Below are 13,770 nucleotides of genomic sequence, written 5' to 3'. Positions count from 1 at the left end.
CACTGACAAAGCTGGGTCAGCAACCTCCATTTTCCGACAACCAACACAATCACTGATAAAGGTTATCACGAGCAGCGTTTTTCATACCCGCTTCCCATAGAGCTTAAAGGCCCTAAAGGGGAGACCCGCGACCCCGAAAACAAGCTAGGGCCCGCCCTTCCGTCGAACCGAGTTGCCAGCTCCGCTTCGCTGCGCCGGCAACTCGGTTCGACAGGGGGCCGGCCCAGCTTGGCCTGCCGGCGGCCTTTCCTCGGGCCTTCGGCCCTCGCATCGGACCCAACTTGGCCAGTCGAAGGCCCGGGCCTTCGGCCCGCTCGCATCACACACCCCGTGAGCGGATAAAGCAAAGTTATCGATGTACCATCGTGACTTAGGCCCGCCCTTCTATTCACAATATGCAAAAGTCCTTACACTTTTTTTACTCCAACTGTCCTTAGAATATGCCCATTTCATTTGTCTCTTAGCCCTCATTCCGGAAATACCCATCCCATATTTGCCATGCTACTGCAACTCCTTGCAATAGAAGCACAGCAGGAGCGCAAAACGAGTCCGTCGCACTTCTTCCCATAACTCATGAAGGCGGGCTCCTGGACCCCCCTTCCGACCCCTCGTTGAAGAGGTCTTGCCAAGACCTATCGAAAACTTAAGGGGAGGTTCTGGTGAAAATCTTGCCATTTTCCAAATGGATCCTACAGTCATAATTTGTTCGGAATATAAAGTTTTCATTGGGAGACTAAAATTTGACTTTTGAAGGCACTGCCAGGCTGTAAACCCAGTCGAAGAGTCTTTTGAGCCTATTTAGGCTGTATCTTAAAAAATCTCCTTGCGCATACTATTTTGTCGTAAAAGGTTGACCTTGACATTTTTCACTTCTTCGACTCATTTTCAAAAGATTCCGGCATGCATAGCTCAAAACTTCCATTACATTATTAATTATTAGCTTTTTAAGCTGAAAAGTCCCTAAAATTTGTCTATTTTGTACATTTTTGATCAATTTTAGTGAAATGCTTGGTTAGAAAGCTTGCGAATAAAAATACAATTGACATTTTGAGATGGGCATGCCGGCATTTTAAAAGAATGAATCGAAGAAGTGAAAATGTCTAAGCCAACTTTTACGACAAAATAGTATGCGCAAGAAGATTTTAAAGTTATAGCCTAAATGGAGAAAAAGGCTCGCGATAGATTCAGGGCATAGAATGTGCCTCCCAATGAAAAATTTTAATAAATACTTGATAAGACATTAAATTTTTAACAAATTTTCACAGTGGGACCTATTTAGGAGAAAATAGCATTTTCACCAGAACCTCCCCTTAAGTAAAAATTTTCAGTCGGTCGACCCCCTATTTTCAAAATCCTGATGTGATTAATAGACGAAGTCGGGCTCCTGGACCCCCTTTCCGACCCCTCGTCGAAAAGGTCTTGCTGAGACCGATCGAAATCTGCAATAAATTTTTTTAGTCGGTCGACCCCCTTTTTTGAAGATCCTGATCTGGCCAACTGGTAAAAGCGGCCGATGGGGTCGGGACCAGGTCCATTCATCTTGTCTCGTCGCCCCGATTCCAAAAATACCCCTATGTGCCCTGCTAGCACCAATAATGGCGGAAATCCCCCTCCCGCTCATGTAAACCATACCATGATGCACCTGCAGCAGCCCTTGTGCGACCCGGACGGGATTTGCACCACCGGATTATTTGTTTGGACAATACTCCTGAAGTACCCTCCAAATCTGGTAAAGGGAGAGTGGGGTAATTCCGGACGCTTTTTTACTTTTTGATCTTTGAGCTTAAATATGCTTCTTCGGTCAAATGCTATCACAGGAGAGTAAAGTATGGACCTTTACCTTCAAAATGATATACATGAAAGCCAAATCTCAGCAACGGCGCCTAACAAAAGCCCTGCACGTGTCCGGAATTGCCCCAGCCTGGGGTAATTCCGGACGACCTATGGGGCAATTCCGGACGACCTTAAAATTTGACACAACTCGAGCTTACTTTCGCTTGTTTTGATGTGACGCATGCTTTTAGAAGGCGTTCAAGGACATTTGCTGCGAACTGAAGTGTTTGATTATTACTCAAAGCATATTTTAAAGAATAGTTTCTATCAAAACCCCTAAACTGACAACACTGTCTTGCACAGTAAATTGAAATGGCAGAATCTGTAGTGGTCTGAGAGCCCCAAATCGCAGAAACCGACAGGTAAATAGATCCGGGGTGGTTTTGCACCAAAACCGCTAACGGCAAACCCATTCTGCACACAGCCGACGGAATCCGTGCACTCGCCACGGAATCCGGACAACACTGCACCGTAATCGTCAATTGCGATTCGCTCCACCTCGCGACTTTGAGATGTTATATTATCGGAAATAAAGAGTGTAGAAGTACCGCGTAAGGAAAATATTAATTTATAGACTTGTCAAAGCAAGAAAACGTATGCACACTCATCAAAATATGTAAATAATGTCCAAAACAACAAAAGCATCCAGAGACACAGTGAGGTTAGGTTGGTCAGCAAGACCGCAACCCCTTAGCAGTTTCTGTGAGCCCATCCCAGTTTCTGTGGAGCCTTTGTCAGTTTCTGTGACTACCAAATTCAGAATCATTTACTGGCGGTTTCTGTGCCGAACCGTTACGGATTCTGCCATTTCAATTTACTGTGCATTTGTAAGAGTGTACTTGGCCAAGCAAGCGTTTGTCAGTGTGTAACTTGCAAGCATGCATTTGTAAGTGTGTACTTAGTAGACAGTTAGGTTTGTAGTGTAACAACGCGTTGATTCGATTAGAGCAAGTTCGGTTCGGATAGCAAACAGTTCACCCAATCTCTACATATTAGCCAATGTTGTGATATTTCTTGAGCCCCCAAATTCCCCATTTATCTCAAAGTTTGTGACTAGAGTTAATGTCAAAGGGGGAGGCCCTGATGTGTACATCCTCATCCAGTAGCTTTTGTTGTTGTTGCTGCAACACTGTTTCCTGCTGCAAGTCTTGTGGCTGCAAGTTTTGTTGTTGCTGGAAGTCTTGCTGTTGCGGCAGCTGCACCCCATGTTGCTGAGGCAGATGCTGCTCTTGGCCTTGCTGCCTTCCAGCCTTGGCAAGCCTCTTTAATTTCAATTCTTGCTTATGCTGAGTGTAGTATATCCAAGTTCTGACAATCGTAGAAATCTTCATGCCAGATGTTCCCTTTGCAGTGTTGCGGTCAACAAATCCTGCAAAGTATACAAAATAAGGTTTTTTACATTTTTTAAAACTTAGTGAGTTCAAAGGATACCACTAGGGAAATTGGTTATGAGAAGACCATAAATACTAGCAATTCCTTATAATTGAAAAAAAAAAATACTTTGGTACCAGTTTTGTTGTTATAGCTTAGTTTGTGTTGGATGTTCCTTTCTGCATCAAAACAAGTCAGCCAAGCATGCAATTTTTCCCACTCATTCAATTTGGTAACGGAAGCATTTTTCTGTTACATACTCAGTCGTACTCTGAACACACTGGTTCTAGAGTTTCAGCTTACTGCCGATATATAAGACATGACGGCACTGCTCATGGAAAGATTCTCACTCTTGTTGAAACTATTCGCAAATCTGTTAATTTCTATACACTATTGATGAAATCAGCAGATCTGCCTACGGATATTGGACAGGTACTTTCAGTACAATTCTATTGGAGACTTGGATCTCATAAATGTGAAGTGTTTACAATGTGTCATTTGCTTTATTTGATCAAGGTAACATCCACCTTGTGGATCCTTTCAGCCAGCTAGAGCTTGAGTAAAATAAAATAAATTAAAAAAAAAAACTTTTCAAAATAGATTTCTTTTCCCCTTTCCTTCCCAGCACTGAGCCAATTTTAGTGGGGAGCACGAGGGCGCGCCTGAAAATGGTCTTGAAATTAAGACGAAGTTCATACACTTGAGTGCGCGTGCCTACGCTGCCATGGTCTTAAATTTCAGACGCCGTTCAGACCTGTTTGGGGAGTGCGGTGCTGCTGCGCGGGGTGCTCTGCTGTGGTCGTAGTTTTAAGACACAAATGAACCCTGCGTCGGAGAGCCCCGCTATGGTTCGCGGCAGCGGTCACACCGGTCACACAGCCGTCCCAACTTTAAGACGACAGTAAGCCCTTTCGAGACACCTTCCCGATCCGCCCTCTGAATTTCTCATCCTTTGGAGGCGGCCAGCGTCGGTCGTAAGGGGGGCATTCCATCCCACATCGGCCACTTTTGTAGGTCACCATTTCGGATCACGATGAAAATTTTTTTGTGGGTAGACCTTATCAAAAAAACATTCTGTCAAAATCTCAGCCAGATCGGTCGAGTAGTTCCTGAGATAGGCGCCCTCAAAGTTTTAGTCAAAACTTCATTTAGGTGATTTGAGCAAATTCGCACTTTTTCACGTTTTGGCCGATAACTCCGTCACTATTCGAGCTACGATGATTCCCGGCACGGTTTCTGAAAGGGAATACTGTGCACTGCAAAAAATCAGTGTCTGATACGGATCATGCTACGGCGTTCCGTATACCCCCTGAAATGGTGATACGGCCATCTGCCGTATCACTTCTCCCATAAGAGCCTGTGCTTTGTAAAGCGTGGTACGGAAATTTAACGGAAAATGTACCACTAATTTTACACCGGAGGTTGCCGTTTCGGTTTTCCGTTTGTGAAATAGTCCAAAATGCTCTACGGACAGTGAGGAACGGACACTCCGTAACTCAAATTTCTATAACGGATAACGTGTAACGGCCAGTCCGTATCCCTACGGAGTGACCGTTTCATGCGTTTCGTCAGAGAACTTTGCGTTACGGAGCGTCCGTTCCTCACTGTCCGTAGAGCATTTTGGACTATTTCACAAACGGAAAACCGAAACGGCAACCTCCGGTGTAAAATTAGTGGTACATTTTCCGTTAAATTTCCGTACCACGCTTTACAAAGCACAGGCTCTTATGGGAGAAGTGATACGGCAGATGGCCGTATCACCATTTCAGGGGGTATACGGAACGCCGTAGCATGATCCGTATCTGACACTGATTTTTTGCAGTGTGAGAATTCAGAAAATGTTCTTAGATTTGAGATACGACTAGGTAAAGGTGGTGAAAAAAGTGAAAAATCGCAGAAAATTTGTATTTTTGGACCATTTTTTAGTGAGATTTCCGGCCTATGCCCATATCGTGAAAATCCAAACCGAATAGCGGAAATTGTAGTCCATACCATGCCCAAACACGCTACGATCTCGGACTTGTTGGGTGTGGGTCTAGTTTCGGAGCTGCAGCGACTTGAAAATTCGTAAAAATAGGTCAAATTCTGTTTTTGGCCAAAGTGCACGCGGGCAGTGTTTTTTTGAACAGGCTCCACGCGGCATGGGTAGCTTTGTTCAGATACCCCTTTTTGACCTTAGTTGAAGATTTAAGGTTCCCCATTTGAACAATGCAATCGATAATGTTCGAACAAGTGTCCTAGATCCACGAAAAACGAAAGCTGGGAACGCCTGCAGGGGGTAGGCAACCCAACTGGCACGCCCGTACGCCGTCCGGTCTTGCCTACTGCACAGGCGCTCGGGCCACTTCGGTCGGCCAGCTATGGCAGTGTCTCTCTGTCCCCCCCCCCCCCCCCCCCCCCCGCGGCCATCCCGTCCAGGTAAGGCAGGCCGTCGACGGTGTCCGACTAGGATCAACATCATCATCCTTTGGCTCAACAGGTGGAATGGTATCAAGAATTGAGGAACAGAGACCCAAAATGTGTCATAAAACATTTGCATCAACTAACTTAAAAAAAAATACAAACAGTGATTAAATTATTTGAGCTCCTGGGTATTGTACCTGCACTAGCACCAGCATGACCAGCATCATCAAAGTCAGGGGGGCGGGCACCTGTGGCAGGGTCAGGGTCTTGGTCCAAGCGAACATCTACATCACCGTCAGTGACGCTACAACGGTAGCACCAGAGCTGCCCCACGAAAGGTGCAAGACCATTGACACGGACCGCGTCAAAGTCACTAATCACAATAGGACCACGGGTCGGAAGTTTTTGTTTTGACTTGTGCCGATTGAACGGATTGCAACAAGTCGGGTTACGACCACCGGGGGTTTCTGAGAAAATGATGAGAAAAACTTTATGAGAGATGGGACAATGTCAACGAACAGCCTTTAGGCAGTTGAAAGGTACTTACTAGGTCTCTGTTCAGACATTTTTCAGGACTTTCATGGACTTTCAAAGGGTGAAAAAACACTAGCGTCTGCACAATGTACTACACCCACCCCAAACAACAACAAACAACCGCTGACACTGCTGTAGGCTGCGCTCTGCGCACGCGCACAACCCCCACCCCCACCCTGCATCCCTCCAACTCTCCTCCCTTCCCGCTCCCCTCCCCACCTCCTCGTCCCTTCCGCGGCAGCCCGCCGCGGCTAGGCAAGGCCTCGGACACCGTCCCGATCGTCTCCCGAAACGCCCGGCGTGGTCATCGGCCGAGAGTCGTTTTCGTCGCTCTGTCTCTCTCGCCCCACGGGGTGTGCCATGCCGTATAGGTGCGAGAGAGACAGACCGACGAAAAAGACTCTCGGAATCAGTCTGCAGAGCCCTGTGCTGCGTTGGTGTACGGAGAGGCAGCCGCGACTTGGTCTCGGACACCGTCGACGGCCAGCCTTACCTGGACGGGATGGCCGCGGGGGAACGGGGGGGGGGGGGGGGGAAAAGGAGAGAGAGAGAGGAAAGACAGTGCCATAGCTGGGCCCACCGAAGTGGCCCGAGCGCCTGTGCAGTAGGGAAGACCGGGCGGCGTACGGGCGTGCCAGTTGGGGTTTCCTACCCCCTGCGGCGTTCCCCGCTTTCGTTTTTCGTGGATCCAGGGCACTTGTTCGAACATTTTCGATGCATTTTTTCAAATGGGGAACCTTAAATCTTCAAATAAAGGGCAAAAAGGGTATCTGAACAAAGCTACCCATGCCGCGTGGAGCCTGTTCAAAAAAACACTGCCCGCGTGCACTTTGGCCAAAAACAGAATTTGACCTATTTTTACGAATTTTCAAGTCGCTGCAGCTCCGAAACTAGACCCACACCCAACAAGTCCGAGATCGTAGCGTGTTTGGGCATGGTATGGACTATAATTTCCGCTATTCGGTTTGGATTTTCACGATATGGGCATAGGCCGGAAATCTCACTAAAAATTGGTCCAAAAATACAAATTTTCTGCGATTTTTCACTTTTTTCACCACCTTTACCTAGTCGTATCTCAAATCTAAGAACATTTTCTGAATCCTCACAGTATTCCCTTTTAGAAACCGTGCCGGGAATCATCGTAGCTCGAATAGTGACGGAGTTATCGGCCAAAACGTGAAAAATGCGAATTTGCTCAAACCACCTAAATGAGTTTTTACTAAAACTTTGAGGGCGCCTATCTCAGGAACTACTCGACCGATCTGGCTGAGATTTTGCACAGAATGTTTTTTTGATAAGGTCTACCCACAAAAAATTTTCATCGTGATCCGAAATGGTGACCTACAAAAAGTGGCCGATGTGGGATGGAATGCCCCAAGGTGGTCTAAACTTCGTCGCAAGAATGACACGTATTCGGCCCGATTTCGCACTGTCTTCAGCACACAGTCCGACGGGCGGGCTGACGTTTTTCGGTTCCGGTTAAGACCACCGAGGAACCGTCCACGGTCGTAACTGGAGCTAAGTGTGGTCGGCTGGTCGCGCCACTGTCATCTCAAGCCTGGCACACCGGGGGAAGACCGGGGCACTGCCACCGTCTGGCAATTTCTGACGAAGTACAGACCGTTTACTGCCGTACATTTTCACGTGGGAAGGCATTACTGCCAGGTCCTCTCATTATCGAGGACATTTTAGGGGGCTTTCTTCAAACGACAGTCTGGTCCCAGATACGAGGCCCCTCCTCTCTGCAACGACTGTAGGTAGGTCCTTGATGCTCTTGAAGATACTCATTTAGAGGCTGCAACAGCAATCAAGCAATTGGCACGTAGACAGATTACTTCATTGCCAATGAAAACAAGAAGTGGCAATTACACCTTTGCTGACCTCTCAACTTCACCTGGACCAAACAAAGGCTTCTCCTTCTACGAGCTAAAACAGTCGGATTTTTTTTCTTTTCAATATCCAGTAGAATTTTAATGGGCGACACTATGGCAGTAGCAGTAGTTTCTGATGCCTGAAAGGAAGTAATGTGAATACAGTTGTGATCCCTTACAAAATTTTACATTCAAAACATCGTGCAGTTGAAAGTCTTACCGAATCACTTGGCTCAAACCTTGACTTAAGAGAATAATACGAAGCTTGATCTCCAGGGCTCCTCCTGCTCTCTGCAATGACTGTAGGTCCTTGATGCTCCTCTGGAAGATATTCATTTAGTGGCTGCAACAGCAATCAAGCAATTGGCACATAGACAGATTACTCCCATGACAATGAAAACGAGAGAAGTATATGCCTTAGCTAAACTCTCAACTTCACCAGTAGCGTAAGATTTTTTTTTTTCTTTAGTAGGCAAAATGATTTGAACAAAATCCCCTATCTTCCTTTTTAATTTCCGTAGAGAGAATGCTAACATTTTCCCTTTGGTTTTCTTTCTTAATGACTTCTTCAGAGAGTGAACATGTTGTTTCTTTTGCAGGGGGCTAGTAGCTCTACACTCCAAATCCAGTGGCAAGTTTCCTCGCCACTGGAGTGGCGTCTTTTCCAAAGCGCCAAAATTTGGCGTTCCACAGAGAGCGCCAAAATTTGGCGTTCCATTCCCCAGAGCCCCACAGACCAGAACGCCAAAAATTGGCGCTGCAAAAGAAATGCAATAATTTGGCTTGGAAAGCAATACCCGTTCACAGAAAAATAAATGTGCATACAATAGTTTTCTGTGCCTAGGATCCCCAGTTCAAATCACAGCAATTATACTATGAAAAGTAGAACTGGACCAGTTAAATACAAGGTAGGTTTACGCTAGACCGCGTCTTGTCGTAACAGGCTTCGCGATGTCTCGCGGCCTGTTCCCCCAATCCGCGCCTAGCGTACCTACCTTGGCCGGCAGGCATTGGCTTGTCCATCGTCGGTTACTTCTTACTTGTTGCATGCTGGGGGGCTCCGCCCTCCAGACCCCCCTTCATTCTTGATAGAGTTGCTTCATCTACAGATAACACGACCTTGACCCTTGTAACTTTTCAACTTGTCGAGGCCGGGGGGCTCCGCCCCCCAGACCCCCCTTTCTTCAAGACAGAAGTGATCTGCCTGCAGAAAACTCGATTTTCGCCGTTTTTTAGGTGTTTTTTGGCTTTAAAAACTGAACCACATGAGCTAGGATAGTGAAATTTCGCGTGTGCCGAGCCAAGAACATATCTAACAAGCCTGCAAAATCTCAGCCAGATCGGCCGAGCCGTTCAGGAGGAGTAGTGTGCGCACACACACAGACACACACACAGACAGACATACAAAACTTTTCAACCGCACTGGAGTAACGGGCTTCGCTATCGCTCAGCCAACAAGACCTGCATCTGTATTTTCTGGTTTCGAGTCAATGCCGCTGACCAACTATTGAATCACTTTGGTTTGGCCAGAGATTCCTGAGACTTGGAAAATGGTACTTATATCAACACAAAAAGCTGGATATCACTGAGTCACTCTCTTGATAAAGGGTTGACACAGCAAGGGGTCTCAGTTCATTCTCAAATCAGGAAGACTTGAGCTAGCCTCAGAGCCCTAGCCTGGCCCTGCCGCATCACGCCGCTCCCTCTTCAAAATCTTCCTCAGAACAACACTTCAATAGTTTTGAAATGGCCCGAGAGCACTCAAACCTTTCAAAAGTACTGCGACACGATAAAACATGACAGACACACACTCTAAATGTTCTGCAGTGAAGATTCTCCATATTATGGTGAAAATGTTCCATATTATGGTGGTGCAGCTGACTTCGTAACATACCGTTCAGAATTCACTGTACCTTATAGATATTTTGACGAATTTCGTTGGTATTATGGAGAAAATCTCCACCATAATATGTTGGTGCAGCCTTTCACCGTAAGACATTTACAGTGCACACTATCGTTGACCGTGGCGAGATGAAATGCACACAAAAGTAACAATTTCAATGTTTCGTTTGTCTAAGAGGAGTAGCCATGTTTACTGTTTTTGTTGTTTTGCTTTTGTTGATTGCTTATGCGCCCTAACCTGTTGAGTGCAAATAACACGTGGAGGGCGAATAACATATTACGTGCGAATAACATGTTATTCGCCCTCCACGTGTCAATCACCATTAAAAAATTCTGCACAATTTTAGATAAGTGTGGGAGTTGAAACTTCGGAAGAACTTCCTTGTATTTCAGTCCTTGGTGCAACTGAAATCTGTAATGACCTCAACATTCCCTGCATAATCATTCATAGCTTGTTGCACGCTTCCACTTTCTAAATATGCAGTAAGAAGAAGTGAAACAGGATTGTATGTGATTTTTGTTCTCTTACAATCAACATATGTATCCAAAACACAAACATGAGCTGAAGTCATCAAATGATGATATGATAATATGAAACATATCCGCCCTTCACATACCATGTGTTTCCATCAACCAACCAAATATTCTTCATACAGCGGTGGTCTGCTTAGAGCACAAATCCAATCTGGAAATCAATATTATAAATTGAAGTGCAAATAGGTGGGAAAATGACCCCAAGATGCGAATCTACTGCCCTGTACATCTCTGTCCTACGTCATGCCGTTTTTCAGAGTGAATTGCCCGTCACGCCAATTTTTGGTGTGCCTTTTTGTCACGCTACAATCTGACCATGTGTCCGACCATTCTATTTTCAGTGTATACTTAATGCATCGGTGTGACAACAGTCTGTCCCACGCTTTCTAACGTGGGCAGTTTGTCCCAAGTTATCTAGTGCATCCCTGTCCCACACTTGGATTTGCAGTGTGCAATTTTTACCAAGTAAAGAATTTTCCAGAAATTTTTGTAGGTTTTATTGTGTTTTTTCTAGCAGTGAAGTCAGAGAAAAGAGGCTACTCCTTAAATTCAGCAGAGCACTCAAAGACTCCGCAGACCTCAATTTGAATTTTCTCCGAACTCCACCTCGTTTGATAGCACTAAGGGAACTTGGTTCCGTGGTCCATTGTCGGTAGATTTAAATCACAAAGCGTGTGCAAAGTCACTTTTGAAATTTTTTAGTTATCATTTATGCTTTTTTTGACAAATGTTCATTTTCATCATTAATTTGGTAGTTACACTTTTCCCTTCAAACATTTTTTTGTTTCTCTTGAAAAATGATGAGAAAACAGTCCCTGTCTTCTGCTGCATGGATCACATATCCGTCCACCTAGTTCGTGACTTGTATGCATTAACAAGTACACACGATTCCATGCCTAACATGCTCTCAGAAGCACATGCCTTTGTAAATGTGTACGAAGAAGCTATTTGGGTTTGTACTCGACCGCAAAGCACCGGCGTTTTGATGAACCCCTCATAAAGTCCTCCACTCGCTCGCGCGGGCTGCTCGTTATGAATGATACCTGCAGGTCGAAACACTGACGAATAAGGTGTTTTTTTTTTGTTGACAGTGTGTTTACCCAACTTCGTACACGTTGCTTGGCCGGTGGGTTCCTCTGGCAGAGAGATCTCGTGCTGGCGCCTTGATTCTTGCATGTAAGTACGTAAAAAAAACAGGATTGCATGTTAAAAATTTTGCTAAAAATTCGGTCTACGAAGGCTGAAGTTTTTAAGTGCAATAGTAATAAATTGCAAAAGGGTAGTATAGCATTTTTAGGGGTTCCGACGAAGGAGGACCCCTATTGCCCGGGGCTCAGAATTCTTCTTCTACGGACCCCCCAGAATGGACATTTCGCTCCCGCCATATTAATCCTTTTCATAATACAATAAAAAGTCCAGAAAATCTAAAAAATTTATCGTGGAAATTTTCCGTAAACGACTAAAACATAAATTTGCAACAATCAAGCACCCTTATCCGTTCACATTTTCCAGAAACGTTTCGAAGAAAAAATGTGCCACTCCTCAAAACTGAACCTCTTGCCTCATCAAAGTGACAAAAACTAATCACTGTTCTAAGAAAATAACAAAAACATGAAGAAAAAGTCTCCATGACAGTCTCACTGCCATCGTACCAACTGTCAAAATTTAAAGTTCCTGATAAAAAGAAATGAAAACGCCGTAAAATTCGAAAATGCCAATGTTCGCTCATTGCACACTGACAAGACATTTAAACATCATTCAAATCTGTCATTAGTAAAAGGTTCGCAGCAGAAAAGACAGAATAAATAGATTTTCGGGGGTTGGCAACAATTTTCCCGGCGTCTGCGCCCTTTCGAAAATCGCGAGGCTGAAAAAAAACAAGTAGTCGCACATTGAAACTGCCTCTCCATTGTTGCTGAGGTTGGGTTGTTTGGCCTTGCTTTTAAAGGCTGCGGTTCTCTCTCAGCCCCAAAATATAAAATTTACTCCCTTCTTCGTATTTCTAACTTCAAATCTTCTTTCATTAACTTACATTATTTCCACAACCGGAACACCGTGCAATGCGTAAGCATTGGAATTTTTTTTTATGAGGTACCTTAAATGAGTTGAAAATGAGAACGAATCATGATGTTTCTCCACCGAATTGAAGATGAGAGATCAAAGAAACCGGTGGTGCGGCTAGAAACATATTCACCCCGCTTTCTCTTCTTTGTTCGAAATGATAAAACTTGGGGAAATTCGATCATGCAGTTCAGACAAAACGCTTTTTCCGGAAACGACCCGGTACAGTCGTTTATCATGAAACGGCAAGGTAAGTTTTCCCACATTTACACAGTAAATGTCTTACGGTGAAAGGCTGCACCAACATAATATGGTGGAGATTTTCTCCATAATACCAACGAAATTCGTGAAAATCTCTATAAGGTACAGTGAATTCTCAATGGTATGTTACGAAGTCAGCTGCACCACCATGGAACATTTTCACCATAATATGGAGAATCTTCACTGTAGAGCATTTAGAGTGTAGCAACACTCTCACCTGCGATGCCAAAGCGTTGCACCAATTGGTGCGATGGAAACGGGTTCAAACGCATTGCATCAATTCACGCTGTTTGCTCTCATAGCGTTCACGTGAAAACAAGCTAGGGTTCCGCTTCTCTGCGCCGGCAACTCGGTTTGACAGGGGGCAGGCCCATCTTGGCCATCCGGCGGCCTCTCCTCGGGCCTTCGCTTCGGCCCTCGGACCAGACACCCCGTGAGGGATTAACGCAAAGTTATCGATCTATTACCGTGCCTGAGGTTCACCCTTCTATTCAAAATACGGACAAGTCTCCTACTTTTACTTCAATTGTTCCGAAACGAGGCCCATAATTTGACTCGTCGCCTTGATTCCGAAAATACCCATATTCTTCATATTTCTTCAACTCATTGCAACGGGGGCCCTGCCGAAGCGCAAAACGAGTCTGTGACATCTATTACCTCAGCTCTTAAACGTACTCCATCCGACCCCTCGTTGAAAAGGTCTTGCGGGGACCCATCGAATGTCGCAATAAAATGTTTCAGTCTGTCGACCCCCGTTTGGCAAGATTCTCAACTGACCAACTCATGGAAGCGACCGAATATGTCGGGACCGGGTCCATTCCCGGCACCCTGCCAGTCCTTGTCGGAGTCGGGGCGGCTTTAATCAGCCGAAGCCTGCAAAAAAATCATTGAATAGTGTACAAAATTTAAGAAATGAAGTCAAATATAAATGTATAATATGCTGCCGCTACCCACCTGGTTTGATGTCTGTTTTCCTCGTCTCCTCAAGAAGTGCGTCCTT

General features: G+C 45.2%; 1 protein-coding gene across 1 annotated transcript in view; it reads left to right on the top strand.

Annotated features, from left to right (window-relative positions):
* The window catches only part of LOC117645861 (vesicular glutamate transporter 3-like), a 51,513-nt gene that overhangs the window by 14,660 nt on the left and 23,083 nt on the right, over positions 1–13,770 (top strand). Inside the window, exon 4 of the mRNA XM_034386384.1 lies at positions 11,540–11,624. Within this exon, the coding sequence (XP_034242275.1) occupies positions 11,540–11,624 (85 nt within the window). The remainder of the gene's footprint in view (positions 1–11,539; positions 11,625–13,770) is intronic.

Source organism: Thrips palmi, unplaced genomic scaffold, assembly GCF_012932325.1.
Source record: "Thrips palmi isolate BJ-2018 unplaced genomic scaffold, TpBJ-2018v1 HiC_scaffold_19, whole genome shotgun sequence".
Classification (NCBI taxonomy): domain Eukaryota; kingdom Metazoa; phylum Arthropoda; class Insecta; order Thysanoptera; family Thripidae; genus Thrips; species Thrips palmi.
This window is presented reverse-complemented; position numbering and strand designations above follow the sequence as displayed.